At 37.0% G+C, this 13,703-nt stretch overlaps 1 protein-coding gene across 3 annotated transcripts in view; it reads right to left on the bottom strand.

Moving 5' to 3' along the window:
* Window positions 1-13,703, bottom strand: part of ATAD2B (ATPase family AAA domain containing 2B) — a 134,673-nt gene that overhangs the window by 24,192 nt on the left and 96,778 nt on the right. For 2 of the 3 annotated variants that reach the window (XM_061154890.1, XM_061154888.1), the window contains exons 20-21: window positions 3,133-3,268; window positions 929-1,125 (exon numbers count right to left, since the gene is read on the bottom strand). In XM_061154890.1, coding sequence (XP_061010873.1) covers window positions 929-1,125; window positions 3,133-3,268 — 333 coding nt within the window. The remainder of the gene's footprint in view (window positions 1-928; window positions 1,126-3,132; window positions 3,269-13,703) is intronic. The other variant, XM_061154889.1, reaches the window with a different exon arrangement.

Here is a 13,703-nt window from a genome sequence, read left to right on the forward strand (position 1 = left end):
TGTGGGAGAATAGATATATTCAGGCTTTCCAAGAGGAAAAAATATAACACTAGCTCCCAGGCATAGACGAGGTAATGGTTCCAAAGGAATCTGCTCAGATCCAAGAGTACAGATTTCACAACAAGGACACAACATTAAACTCTGAACCACTTCATAATTCAAATTTAAAAAAAGAATAAAAAATTAAAAACAAAAACACCAAAGTTGTTCAAACATGGAGTCTGAACTATAAGAAGAAGGCTAGTAAAGATTGTATCGTGTTCATCCACACACTACATTATCCCAGGATAAAACAAAATAAAACAAAATGTATTCTACAGTATTATAGTAGATTCCAAATGGAAAATTTCTTTTCTCATCATCACAGACCATGCTCCCACAAGGACACAAAACAATACACATAGAAAGTGAGAAATTTTCCACTGGGAGCAGAGAAAATTCTTAGAGAGAAAAATAATAGGCTGTGGTTAATTTCATATAGCATCTTAGTCAGAGGCATTTCCAAAATAATTAAAGACAAATTTCAGGTTTCTTAGCTACCTCTTTCAGTAAGATATATACACAATTTGGGAAACTGGTATTAACTGATTAATACCAATATTCTTTTGAAAGCAGGATTTATCCTGGAATAAAAATAGTCTAGTATGGACAATTCACTAAAGTAACTTTTTAATCCTCTTCTTAAATTGAATAAGAGATCGCAAAGATCAGTACTATTTAAGAGGACATATACAAACTGCCACTAATTTCACCCAAAGTCACCAGATGTTTGCTGATGACACTGGTAGTTATCACATGGATTAAAATTTTACAGGCTAGGGGTAATATTCATCCATGCCTTTGCTTTTTTTCCTTCCAAAAAAAGATGTCAATATTTTTTTCTTTTAGCCAGTTCAACTTCATTGTTTGCACACTACTGAAACAAGACCTCTTCAATATCCACCGGTTTGCTGAAGATGTTAAAGCGTTTATCTGTCGCCAGCCTCTTGGTTACATCCCTGAGAAACAACCGCAACTCTCTTAAAGTATTTTCCTCTTGGTCCTCCATCCGAATTTTCTCTGATTCTGATAACTGACGAGGTGGAGAAGGTAATGCAAGTGGAAGTACCTCCATTGCACAAAGACCTAAAGAAAGTAGAAGAAAATGTTAGGATTCCAACATGGCAGGTCCATGACCTACCTCAATTATTTTTCTGGCACTCCCTTGAAATGTTCTTTTAAGAAGAGAATTCCAAACATACATGAACCATGCAAGTCCAGCAGGTAAAGATTTAAATGGGAACAAAAGTACATAAGGGAATTATTTATAAAATAACTTACAACAGGACTTCTTGAAAGGGCACAGGATATAATTTTGAATAATTTGATCTTGAGATATTATTTACATACAACTTTAAGAGGAATATTTCAAATCAACATAAATATCTTCAGGTGAAGTACTTGTATATGGTTTGCTGAAGTCAACTTTAATAGATTGCTTCTCAAAACAAGGTTGCTTTATGTGCATGAAAGTAAACAGGCAAGTAATAATCCTTTGATCCCTCCCATTCCCAAACACTTCTGATTTTACACAAGTCTCCTACTCTCATATTCTTAATACAACACAGTCAGGATAGTAAATGGCACTTGCAGGGCATGGGGGGCAAAGCAGTAACTAAAAAAAAATCCCAAAGACATAGAGAAGATGGAAAACCCAGTCTTAAGTTTTATATATAAAATCTATGGTATTCACTATATACTGTAAAACAAACAAAACATCTTCTTAGAAGGTAAAGTATTAACTTGCCTAATCATAATGCTCTCTAATTCCTTAAAAGATTTTGCTGGTATCACACTGAAGCTCAGGATTAAAATTCTAAGTATTCTTGCTGATTTCTAAATAGCCCCTAAGATGAAAAATGAAAGTCAACAGGAGGAGCAACTCAAAAAAAAAATAATAATAATGTTAATCCTTAACATAGAAAATTCAGATCTACAGGACTTTAATATATCTAGGAACATGCAAGATACTTTATTAAAATGAATCACTTTAATAATAAAATATTTTAAATGCTGTTATTTAGATTAGCAGAAGGCAACAACCAATAAACAGAAGGTATAACTTCCATGTTGAATTTCCCAAGGTTTCTGGGGGGAAAACCCCACAGCTATATTAATTTGATAGATGTCCATCTTATAAACACTGAGAAAAATGTGAAAAGGAGCCACTAAAGGGCCATAGATTTATTAAAGTATTGGATAATATAACCACTGAAAAACAAAGAAGTATTTAATAATATAACCAACGAAAAACAAAGAAGTATGAAACAGTAAGGAGTTGGCAGAAATGGGAAATGTATTTAAATATCCCTTAAGAACAGCCACGAGAAACACAAAAAAATAGAACAAAAGATAAGAGACTTAAATTTTTTCTAATAAACAGTACTACTATTTTTTCAAAGACACTGAAAGACAGATTAATCAAGAGGATCTTATCTTTTACCACCTTTAAGATTAGGAAAAGAAACTACTGAAGAACTTAGAATGCAGCCCTTTCTTAAGTCAGAGGACTGAATAATTTTGAGGCCCCTCTTAAGGCCAAAAAATCTCTAATGCTTAAAGAGAGCCATGATAGACTTCCAAGTGCCTAGCATAATATATTTAACAAAATAGGTGCTCAATAAATATTTTAAAAAGCAGTTAATAAATAAAATAAACCAGAAAAGGCAGTTGTTCTAATCAGGCCCAACAAAACAACCCTGACCCAGAAAGCAATCAACACAACACCTGTTGTTCACAACCTGCTAGTTCAAGCCCTCAGTACTAAAAATGACTAAAACAGAGCAGAACTAAAGACTTTTTCTATGACTTTTTGAGTCTGATAAATCTACTAGAGCATCTGGATTGAAGTGATAAGGAGACTACTTCATTAACAGTCATCCATTAGAAAAGCTTTAAGGATGAGGCTGTACTTCCCAATCTCAAGTCAGTTAAACACAATGGCCACTTCCATGTGTCCATCTAAAGTTAAACAAAACCTGAAAAACTGTCTTCCACAAAAAACTGTTTTGTTTTAATGACTCCAAGAAAGGATATTTCTTAACTCCAACTCCCCCCCACCCCGCATTTTCCTAAAGGCTTTAGGAACTTTACCAGTGTGTTTCCTTCGTGGTGGAGCCATTGAGGCCTGATTGAGAATCAGTTCTTGGAAAAATTTTCTTCTGTCCTCTTCAATAGGCCTTTGAATATACAAGACCTCTTCGTACTGTATTCTAAAGATACATTTAACCTACACACATACACACACACACACAAAGACATTAAATATTAAGAGAATTAAAAGCTTATATATTATACCAAATTATAATTTCTTCAACTTCGGTACCATTTTCAATGTTCACTGAATATTCATGCAGGATTAAAGTAGTCTCGGGCTATGCTGTTGAGAGGTTCAACCTCATGGAATAAACAAGAAATAATGATCCAGTTCAATTCATTAATAAATTATGATATAAAAAAGGATAGTTGATTATAATAGTCAGATGGGGACAATCTCAAAAAGCTGTTACATGAGCTGAAAAGTAATTATCTACAATCTGTCAACACAATAGAGAGCAAAGAGGATACGAACAGCATGGCCTTCTCTTAAGATGTTTTTGTGTGCTTCCTATCCACTGACTTCCTCTCCTGAGTCTATCCCACTGTATCCTCTGGAATCCTGGTTTCACAGCAGATAAACTATACCTTCAATCTCATCAAAGGATGCTCCACAGTGACATCACCTTCCATCCAAAACTCCCAAGCAAAATTAAGCCTGCCATACTCATATCCCAATTCCTTCCAGTTAGTGACTGCCATCTCTCCTTTGTTCACCTACTCTATAAAGACTTTGACCCCAGATGTCCCCCTTCTAAAATATGCTGTTTAAATCCTCTTTACATCATTCACATTTGTCTATACACTTTATTTGATTTTTTTAAGAAGGTCTATTTTCTACTTCTAGACACCAAACTTCCTAAGAACAGAATTCATCTATTTTCCTATACCTACCACTATACCTGGTACCTAGCAATGCTTAATAAGCATGTACTGAATGAGTAAAGCTTGTGCTTTTGTTTCCCAGCCCGCATCAAATTGGAAACTGCAAATAAAACAAGGAAAAAGATCACTAATACAGAAAGAAGTCCCAAACATGACAGTATGGAAATACTGGATTAAAATTTAAGACATCAGATTCTAGCCCAAATTCAGGCATATATTTCTTATAAACTTTGGATAGTCCATTCAGTTTGTCACTACGAATTGTAGAAATTCTTAAAAATTATTTTAACCTATCTTTGTAACAAGGAGGTACATGGAAGTCCCTCATTTTACAGATGAAAAAACTTAGGCTTGGAAAGGTTTATGTGACTGGCCTGAGGTCATAACATGAATAAATAGAGAAGACTAGATTATATAAGCTGTAAAGGCCATTTTTAACTCTAAAATTCTAAGACAGAGAAGAGATAATTAATGAAAAACAGCCATCAGAATTCAGCATTTGGATGGGAAATTACCTCAACTCAAAGCCAAATCCTTTAAGAATTAATATAAAATTTCACCTTGTGCCCATCCAATATTTTCTTTGAAGACTACCTTCATGTAAAAATCCTTTAAACCCTTCAATCTATGCTATGCAAGACTTTTCTTGAAAGTTCTGGCAAACACATCCATTATGTGCCAAATATCATGCCAGACACTGTAGTTATAAACCTGAAGAAAAGAGGCTTACTTCTTGCTGTCAAGTCTCAAGTCTCACAAGAAAGTACTATGATAACATGCCAGAAGTGTTATAACAGAGCTAGTGAAACAGAGGAGACCCTACAAGGGGCAAAGGTGAAGATACAGCAAATATACAGAGAAGACATAGCAGAAAATGCTAACGTTAACTGGTTCTTTAAAAATAAACAGAACTCAATACCCTGGAAATAACAAGATTTTGTTCAAGTGTTTTGTTCAAAGCAAAACATTTAATTTCAGTTTTAAATATTCTTCCTTCTGATCATTTTTCAACCTTGTGTTGAACTTTGTGAATATAAAAGCAAACCAAAAGCAAGTCTACAATAATTCCCCTGATTTGCCTGTCTGATCACTATCAACAGCCTGTTTTTCTTTAAATTCACTCCTAACTCAGACTCAGATGAGAACTCAGATCAGAACTCAGATGTTCCCAGACTCAAACTTCATGCTGCAACAAGACGAAACTCATATTAACTTCCTGAAAGAATCATGTTCTCTTTCACACTGGTTCACAATGGTTTTTATATATGCTATTTACTCTTCCCTAAACTTTTTTTTAACTCTCCACTCAAGCCAATGATTTTTGGGTGAAGCTTTCTCTGACTTTCCCAGATAAACTTAGACATACCTTCTACTTTCCCTCTGAAACTTTAAGTTCCATAATTGTTAGTAAATTAATTCAGCTGTGCAACCATCCCAAGTCAGTTTTACTAAAAAAATATTTCTATTACCTCTAAAAAGTTCCCATGTGCCCATCTAAAGTCTATCCATACTTCACTCCAAGCTGACAACCACTGGTTTGGTTTCTGCATCTAGAGATTTCATTTCTTCTGGAAATCGCATATCATAGAACTGGTAGTCTTCTGTGCCTAGCTTCTCTCACTTTTAGAATAATGTATTGAGGTTCACTCATGCTGGACAATGTATCAGCAATTTACTACATTTACTGCTGAATAATATTTCACTCTGTATATATGACATTTTGCTTCACTAATCACCAATTAGTGAATACTTGGGTTATTTCCACTATGAAGAATAATTCTAGTAGGAACACTGGTGTACAAGTCTCTGAGTGAATGTATGTTTATATTTCTCTGGAGTATTTACCTAGGCGTGAAAATGCTGAGTCATATCATAACATTTTAAGAACTGCCAACTACTTCTATCTGCTTCCTTGTTTAAAAATCTCTTTTCTTTTCTTTGTTCAACCTTAGACTCTTTTTTCCTAATTCTCCTAAATAGAAATAATTTGTAATTCTCATATATCTCAACTGAAATTCTCCAGCTGTTCTCAGAAAAAATCTTCAAGGTCCACAGAAGTATATTACTTACACTAGAATTTTGCAAAAAAAGAAAAAAAAAAGGAATGAGGTTAGGCAGGACTTATGTAAAGCCCTTGTGGTAATTCAGTGGTCAAATTCTTTTTCCATGTAACAAACATTTACTAAGCAATTCCAGTGTATCAGGAAGTGAAGGACTGTAAGACAGTCCCCTCCTCCCAAAGAGCTTGTGGTAGCGGTTAGAGACTCAAATGTTTTGGTCTCCACACTTCATTACTCTTAAAAATTACTCCAGAACCCAAAAGAGCTTTTCTTTATCTGGGTTATATTGGCCAATATCTATGTACTAAAAATTAAAACTAAGAACCTTCCAAATAATATATTCATTTAAAACCTATTACATGTCAACACTAAAATATATTCTGCTGATGAACTTATTTATGAAACAGAAACAGAATCCCAGACCTAGAGAACAGACTTGTGGTTGCCAAGGGGGAGGGTTATATTGGGAGTTTAGGACTAACAGATACAAACTATTACATATAAAATGAATAATAGAAGAGAATATGAATGTATGTAAAACTGAATCACTTTGCTACACAGTAGAAATTAACACTGTAAATCAACGATACTTCAATAAGATAAACTTAAAAACACATATTCTGTTGAATATCATTATTGACTCAATGGACATGAACTTTAGCAAACTCCAGGATATAGTGGAGGACAGGGAAGCCTGATGTGCTGTGGTCCATAGGTTTGCAAAGTCGGACATGATTTAGTGACTGAACAACAAAACACTCTTTTGAAAGACATATTTTTTCAAAATATAAAATATTACATATGTAAAATAAAATTAAGTGAGAAGAGTGACACTATTTTACATTTCTTCAAATCTCTTTAATGTGTGGCTTAATGAAAGACAACTGGATTCTCATTTTCTGCTTCTGCATTCAATCTGCTACAATAATGTTGCTGTGATTGGTATACATTAAGAAAACCCATATTCAAGAAGATACAGGGAGGAGGAGCCAAGATGGCGGAGGAGTAGGACGGGGAGACCACTTTCTCTCCTACAAATTCATCAAAAGAATAACTGAACGCAGAGCAAACTTCGCAAAACAACTTCTGATTGCTAGCTGAGGTCATCAGGCGCCCAGAAAAGCAGCCCATTGTCTTCGAAAGGAGGTAGGACAAAATATAAAAGATAAAAAGTGAGACAAAAGAGCTAAGGACGGAGATCCGTCCCGGGAAGGGAATCTTAGGCGGCATTGCTTGGGGTAGGGTCCGGGCCTGAGTGCCCTGAGGACAATCGGAGGGAGCTTCTGTGAGTTGCCAACTTGAACTGTGGGAGACCAAAAGAGAGAGTGTAAATTAACCGGCCCGAACACACTGCCGGCAGTTCGCAGAACAAAGAGACCGAGAAAATCCAGAGAAGAGCTCGCAGGCTGCAGACCGGCCCAGCCCCGCCGGAGGCAGAAGGCAGGGGGGAGGGGAAGGTCGCTGCGAGACACAGGGCGCAGGCACCCGACCGGCACGGGCGGGGACTGGGGCTGGGGACGCGGAGGGCGGAAGGCGCAAGCACCCGACTGGCCCCAGAGGAAACTGAAACTGGGTCCGTGGAAGGGAGTGGGCGTGCCACACCTGGGGAGAGTGCGCCCACCAAGCCCCTGGCTGCCTGGACCGCTCTGACGGGGAAGGCACAGAGAGCAGGCGCAGCTTTTCGTTCCGCGCTTTTGTGGAACACCCTAGGGCTGGAACCTCGCGCAGCGCAGGGCGCGCTCCATATAGAACAGCCGGGAGCCTGAGCAGCGCAGACGGAGAGAGCAGCGTCAGCCCCTCCTGGCAGCCCCAGCCCATCCCCGCGGCGCAAGCCCCTCCCCGCGGAGCGACGGAACTAGCTACCTGAATAAGAGTCCACCTCCGCCCGCCTATGTCAGGGCGGAAATGAGGCTCTGAAGAGACTGGCAAACAGAAGCCAAATAAACAAAGGGAACTGCCTCAGAAGGGACTGGTGCAACAGATTAAAATCCCTCTAGAAAACACCGACTACACCGGAAGGGGCCTGTAGATATCGAGAAGTGTAAGCTGGAACGAGGAGCTATCTGAAACTGAGCTGAACCCACACTGACCGCAACAGCTCCAGAGAAACTCCTAAATTTATATCTATAATTTTACTTTTTTCTTTTTTTTCTTTTTTCTTTTTTCTCTTTTATTTTCCTTTAAAATACCCTATTACTCCCCCATTACTCCTTAACTTTCATTTCCATAGAGTTTTACAATTTTTTTAATTAGGGAAAAAAAAAAATTTTTTTTTTCCTTTTTTTTTTTTTCTCTTTTTTTTTCTTCTTTTTTCTTCTTTTTTTTTTCTTTCCTTTTTCTCTTCTATTTTCTATTTTTCTTTTTCTCTTATTTCTTTTAAAGTCCTCTAATACTCCTCTACTACTCCTTAATTTTCATTTTCAATACACTATAACCTTACAAAAAAAAAAAAAAGAAGAGAAGCCCTATTTTTAAACCGAAGATTATTCTCTCCCAATCTTGACTCTCTGTTTTCTACCTCAGAACACCTCTATTTCCTCCTTTCCCCTTCTCTTCCCAATCCAATTCTGTGAATCTTTGTAGGTGACTGGGCTACGGAGAACACTCTGGGAACAGACAGCTGCGTAGATCTGTCTCTCTCCTCTTGAGTCCCCCTTTTTCTCCTCCTGCTCATCTCTATCTCCCTCCTCCCTCTCCTCTTCTTCATGTAACTCTGTGAACCTCTCTGGGTGTCCCTAACGGGGGAGAATCTTTTCGCCATTAACCTAGAAGTTTTCTTATCAGTGCTGTATAGTTGGAGAAGTCCTGAGACTACAGGAAGAATAAAACTGAAATCCAGAGGCAGGAGACTTAAGCCCAAAACCTGAGAACACCAGAAAACTCCTGACTACATGGAACTTTAAGTAATAAGTGACTGTCCAAAAGCCTCCGTACCTACACTGAAACCAACCACCACCCAAGAGCCAATAAGTTTTAGAGCAAGACATACCATGCAAATTCTCCAGCAACGCAGGAACATAGCCCTGAACATCAACATACAGGCTGCCCAAGGTCACACCAAACACATAGACCCATCTCAAAACTCATTACTGGGCACTCCATTGCTCTCCAAAGAGAAGAAATCAAGTTCCACGCACCAGAACACTGACGCAAGCTTCCCTAACCAGGAAACCTTGACAAGCCAATCGTCTAACCCCACCCACTGGGTAAATCCTCCACAATAAAAAGGAACCACAGACCTCCAGAATACAGAAAGCCCACTTCAGACACAGCAATCTAAACAAGATGAAAAGGCAAAGAAATACCCAACAGGTAAAGGAACATGAAAAATGCCCACCAAGTCAAACAAAAGAGGAGGAGAGAGGGAATCTACCTGAAAAAGAATTTAGAATAATGATAATAAAAATGATCCAAAATCTTGAAAACAAAATGGAGTTACAGATAAATAGCCTGGAAACAAAGATTGAAAAGATACAAGAAACGTTTAATAAAGACCTAGAAGAAATAAAAAAGAGTCAATTAAAAATGAATAATGCAATGAATGAGATCAAAAACACTTTGGAGGGAACCAAGAGTAGAATAACGGAAGCAGAAGATAGGATAAGTGAGGTAGAAGATAAAATGGTGGAAATAAATGAAGCAGAGAGGAAAAAAGAAAAAAGGATCAAAAGAAATGAGGACAACCTCAGGGACCTCTGGGACAATGTGAAACGCCCCAACATTCGAATCATAGGAGTTCCAGAAGAAGAAGACAAAAAGAAAGGCCATGAGAAAATACTCGAGGAGATAATAGCTGAAAACTTCCCTAAAATGGGGAAGGAAGTAGCCACCCAAGTCCAAGAAGCCCAGAGAGTCCCAAACAGGATAAACCCAAGGCGAAACACCCCAAGACACATATTAATCAAATTAACAAAGATCAAACACAAAGAACAAATATTAAAAGCAGCAAGGGAGAAACAACAAATAACACACAAAGGGATTCCCATAAGGATAACAGCTGATCTATCAATAGAAACCCTCCAGGCCAGAAGGGAATGGCAGGACGTACTGAAAGTAATGAAAGAGAATAACCTACAACCTAGATTACTGTATCCAGCAAGGATCTCATTCAGATATGAAGGAGAATTCAAAACCTTTACAGATAAGCAAAAGCTGAGAGAATTCAGCACCACCAAACCAGCTCTTCAAATGCTAAAGGATCTTCTCTAGACAGGAAATGCAGAAAGGTTGTATAAACGTGAACCCAAAACAACAAAGTAAATGGCAACGGGACCACACCTATCAATAATTACCCTAAATGTAAATGGGTTGAATGCCCCAACCAAAAGACAAAGATTGGCTGAATGGATACAAAAACAAGACCCCTATATATGCTGTCTACAAGAGACCCACCTCAAAGCAAGAGACACATACAGACTAAAAGTGAAGGGCTGGAAAAAAATATTTCATGCAAACGGAGACCAAAAGAAAGCAGGAGTCGCAATACTCATATCAGATAAAATAGACTTTCAAATAAAGGATGTGAAAAGAGACAAAGAAGGACACTACATAATGATCAAAGGATCAATCCAAGAAGAAGATATAACAATTATAAATATATATGCACCCAACATAGGAGCACCGCAGTATGTACGGCAAACACTAACGAGTATGAAAGAGGAAATTAATAGTAACACAATAATAGTGGGAGACTTTAATACCCCACTCACAACTATGGATAGATCAACTAAACAGAAAATTAACAAGGAAACAAACCTTAAATGACACAATGGACCAGCTAGACCTAATTGATATCTATAGGTCATTTCACCCCAAAACAATAAACTTCACCTTTTTCTCAACTGCACACGGAACCTTCTCCAGAATAGATCACATCCTGGGCCATAAATCTGGTCTTGGAAAATTCAAAAATATTGAAATCATTCCAATCATCTTTTCTGACCACAGTGCAGTAAGATTAGATCTCAATTACAGGAAAAAAATTGTTAAAAATTCAAACATATGGAGGCTAAATAACACGCTTCTGAATAACCAACAAATCATAGAAGAAATCAAAAAAGAAATCAAAATATGTATAGAAATGAATGAAAATGAAAACACAACAACCCAAAACCTATGGGACACTGTAAAAGCAGTGCTAAGGGGAAGGTTCATAGCATTACAGGCTTACATCAAGAAACAAGAAAAAAACCAAATAAATAACCTAACTCTACACCTAACGCAATTAGAGAAGGAAGAAATGAAGAACCCCAGGGTTAGCAGAAGGAAAGAAATCTTAAAAATCAGGACAGAAATAAATGCAAAAGAAACTAAAGAGACCATAGCAAAAATCAACAAAGCTAAAAGCTGGTTTTTTGAAAAAATAAACAAAATTGACAAACCATTAGCAAGACTCATTAAGAAACAAAGAGAGAAGAACCAAATTAACAAAATTAGAATTGAAAATGGAGAGATCACAACAGACAACACTGAAATACAAAGGATCATAAGAGACTACTACCAGCAGCTCTATGCCAATAAAATGGACAACTTGGATGAAATGGACAAATTCTTAGAAAAGTATAACTTTCCAAAACTGAACCAGGAAGAAATAGAAGATCTTAACAGACCCATCACAAGCAAGGAAATCAAAACTGTAATCAAAAATCTTCCAGCAAACAAAAGCCCAGGACCAGATGGCTTCACAGCTGAATTCTACCAAAAATTTAGAGAAGAGCTAACACCTACCTTACTCAAACTCTTCCAGAAAATTGCAGATGAAGGTAAGCTTCCAAACTCATTCTATGAGGCCACCATCACCCTAATTCTAAAACCAGACAAAGATGCCACAAAAAAAGAAAACTACAGGCCAATATCACTGATGAACATAGATGCAAAAATCCTTAACAAAATTCTAGCAAACAGAATCCAACAACATATTAAAAAACTCATACACCATGACCAAGTGGGCTTTATCCCAGGAATGCAAGGATTCTTTAATATCTGCAAATCAATCAATGTAATACACCACATTAACAAATTGAAAGATAAAAACCATATGATTATCTCAATAGATGCAGAGAAAGCCTTTGACAAAATTCAACACCCATTTATGATTAAAACTCTCCAAAAAGCAGGAATAGAAGGAACATACCTCAACATAATAAAAGCTATATATGACAAACCCACAGCAAGCATCACCCTCAATGGTGAAAAATTGAAAGCATTTCCCCTAAAATCAGGAACAAGACAAGGGTGCCCACTCTCACCACTACTATTCAACATAGTGTTGGAAGTTTTGGCCACAGCAATCAGAGCAGAAAAAGAAGTAAAAGGAATCCAGATAGGAAAAGAAGACGTCAAACTCTCACTGTTTGCAGATGACATGATCCTCTACATAGAAAACCCTAAAGACTCTACCAGAAAATTACTAGAGCTAATCAATGAATATAGTAAAGTTGCAGGATATAAAATTAACACACAGAAATCCCTTGCATTCCTATATACTAACAATGAAAAAACAGAGAAATTAAGGAAACAATACCATTCACCATTGCAACAAAAAGAATAAAATACTTAGGAGTATATCTACCTAAAGAAACAAAAGACCTATACATAGAGAACTATAAAACACTGATGAAAGAAATCAAAGAGGACACAAACAGATGGAGAAACATACCGTGTTCATGGATTGGAAGAATCAATATTGTCAAAATGGCTATTCTACTCAAAGCAATCTACAGATTCAATGCAATTCCTATCAAGCTACCAACGGTATTTTTCACAGAACTAGACCAAAGAATTTCACAATTTGTATGGAAATACAAAAAACCTCGAATAGCCAAAGTAATCTTGAGAAAGAAGAATGGAACTGGAGGAATCAACCTGCCTGACTTCAGACTCAGACTACAAAGCCACAGTCATCAAGACAGTATGGTACTGGCACAAAGATAGAAATATAGATCAATGGAACAGAATAGAAAGCCCAGAGATAAATCCACGAACCTATGGACACCTTATCTTTGACAAAGGAGGCAAGCATATACAATGGAAAAAAGACAACCTCTTTAACAAGTGGTGCTGGGAAAACTGGTCAACCACTTGTAAAAGAATGAAACTAGAACACTTTCTAACACCATACACAAAAATAAACTCAAAATGGATTAAAGATCTAAATCTAAGACCAGAAACTATAAAACTCCTAGAGGAGAACATAGGCAAAACACTCTCCGACATAAATCACAGCAAGATCCTCTATGACCCACCTCCCAGAATATTGGAAATAAAAGCAAAACTAAACAAATGGGACCTAATGAAACTTAAAAGCTTTTGCACTACAAAGGAAACTATAAGTAAGGTGAAAAGACAGCCCTCAGATTGGGAGAAAATAATAGCAAATGAAGAAACAGACAAAGGATTAATCTCAAAAATATACAAGCAACTCCTGCAACTCAATTCCAGAAAAATAAATGACCCAATCAAAAAATGGGCCAAAGAACTAAACAGACAGTTCTCCAAAGAAGACATACAGATGGCTAACAAACACATGAAAAGATGCTCAACATCACTCATTATTAGAGAAATGCAAATCAAAACCACAATGAGGTACCATTACACGCCAGTCAGGGTGGCTGCTATCCAAAA

This window comes from Dama dama, chromosome 11 (assembly GCF_033118175.1).
Source record: "Dama dama isolate Ldn47 chromosome 11, ASM3311817v1, whole genome shotgun sequence".
Lineage (NCBI taxonomy): Eukaryota > Metazoa > Chordata > Mammalia > Artiodactyla > Cervidae > Dama > Dama dama.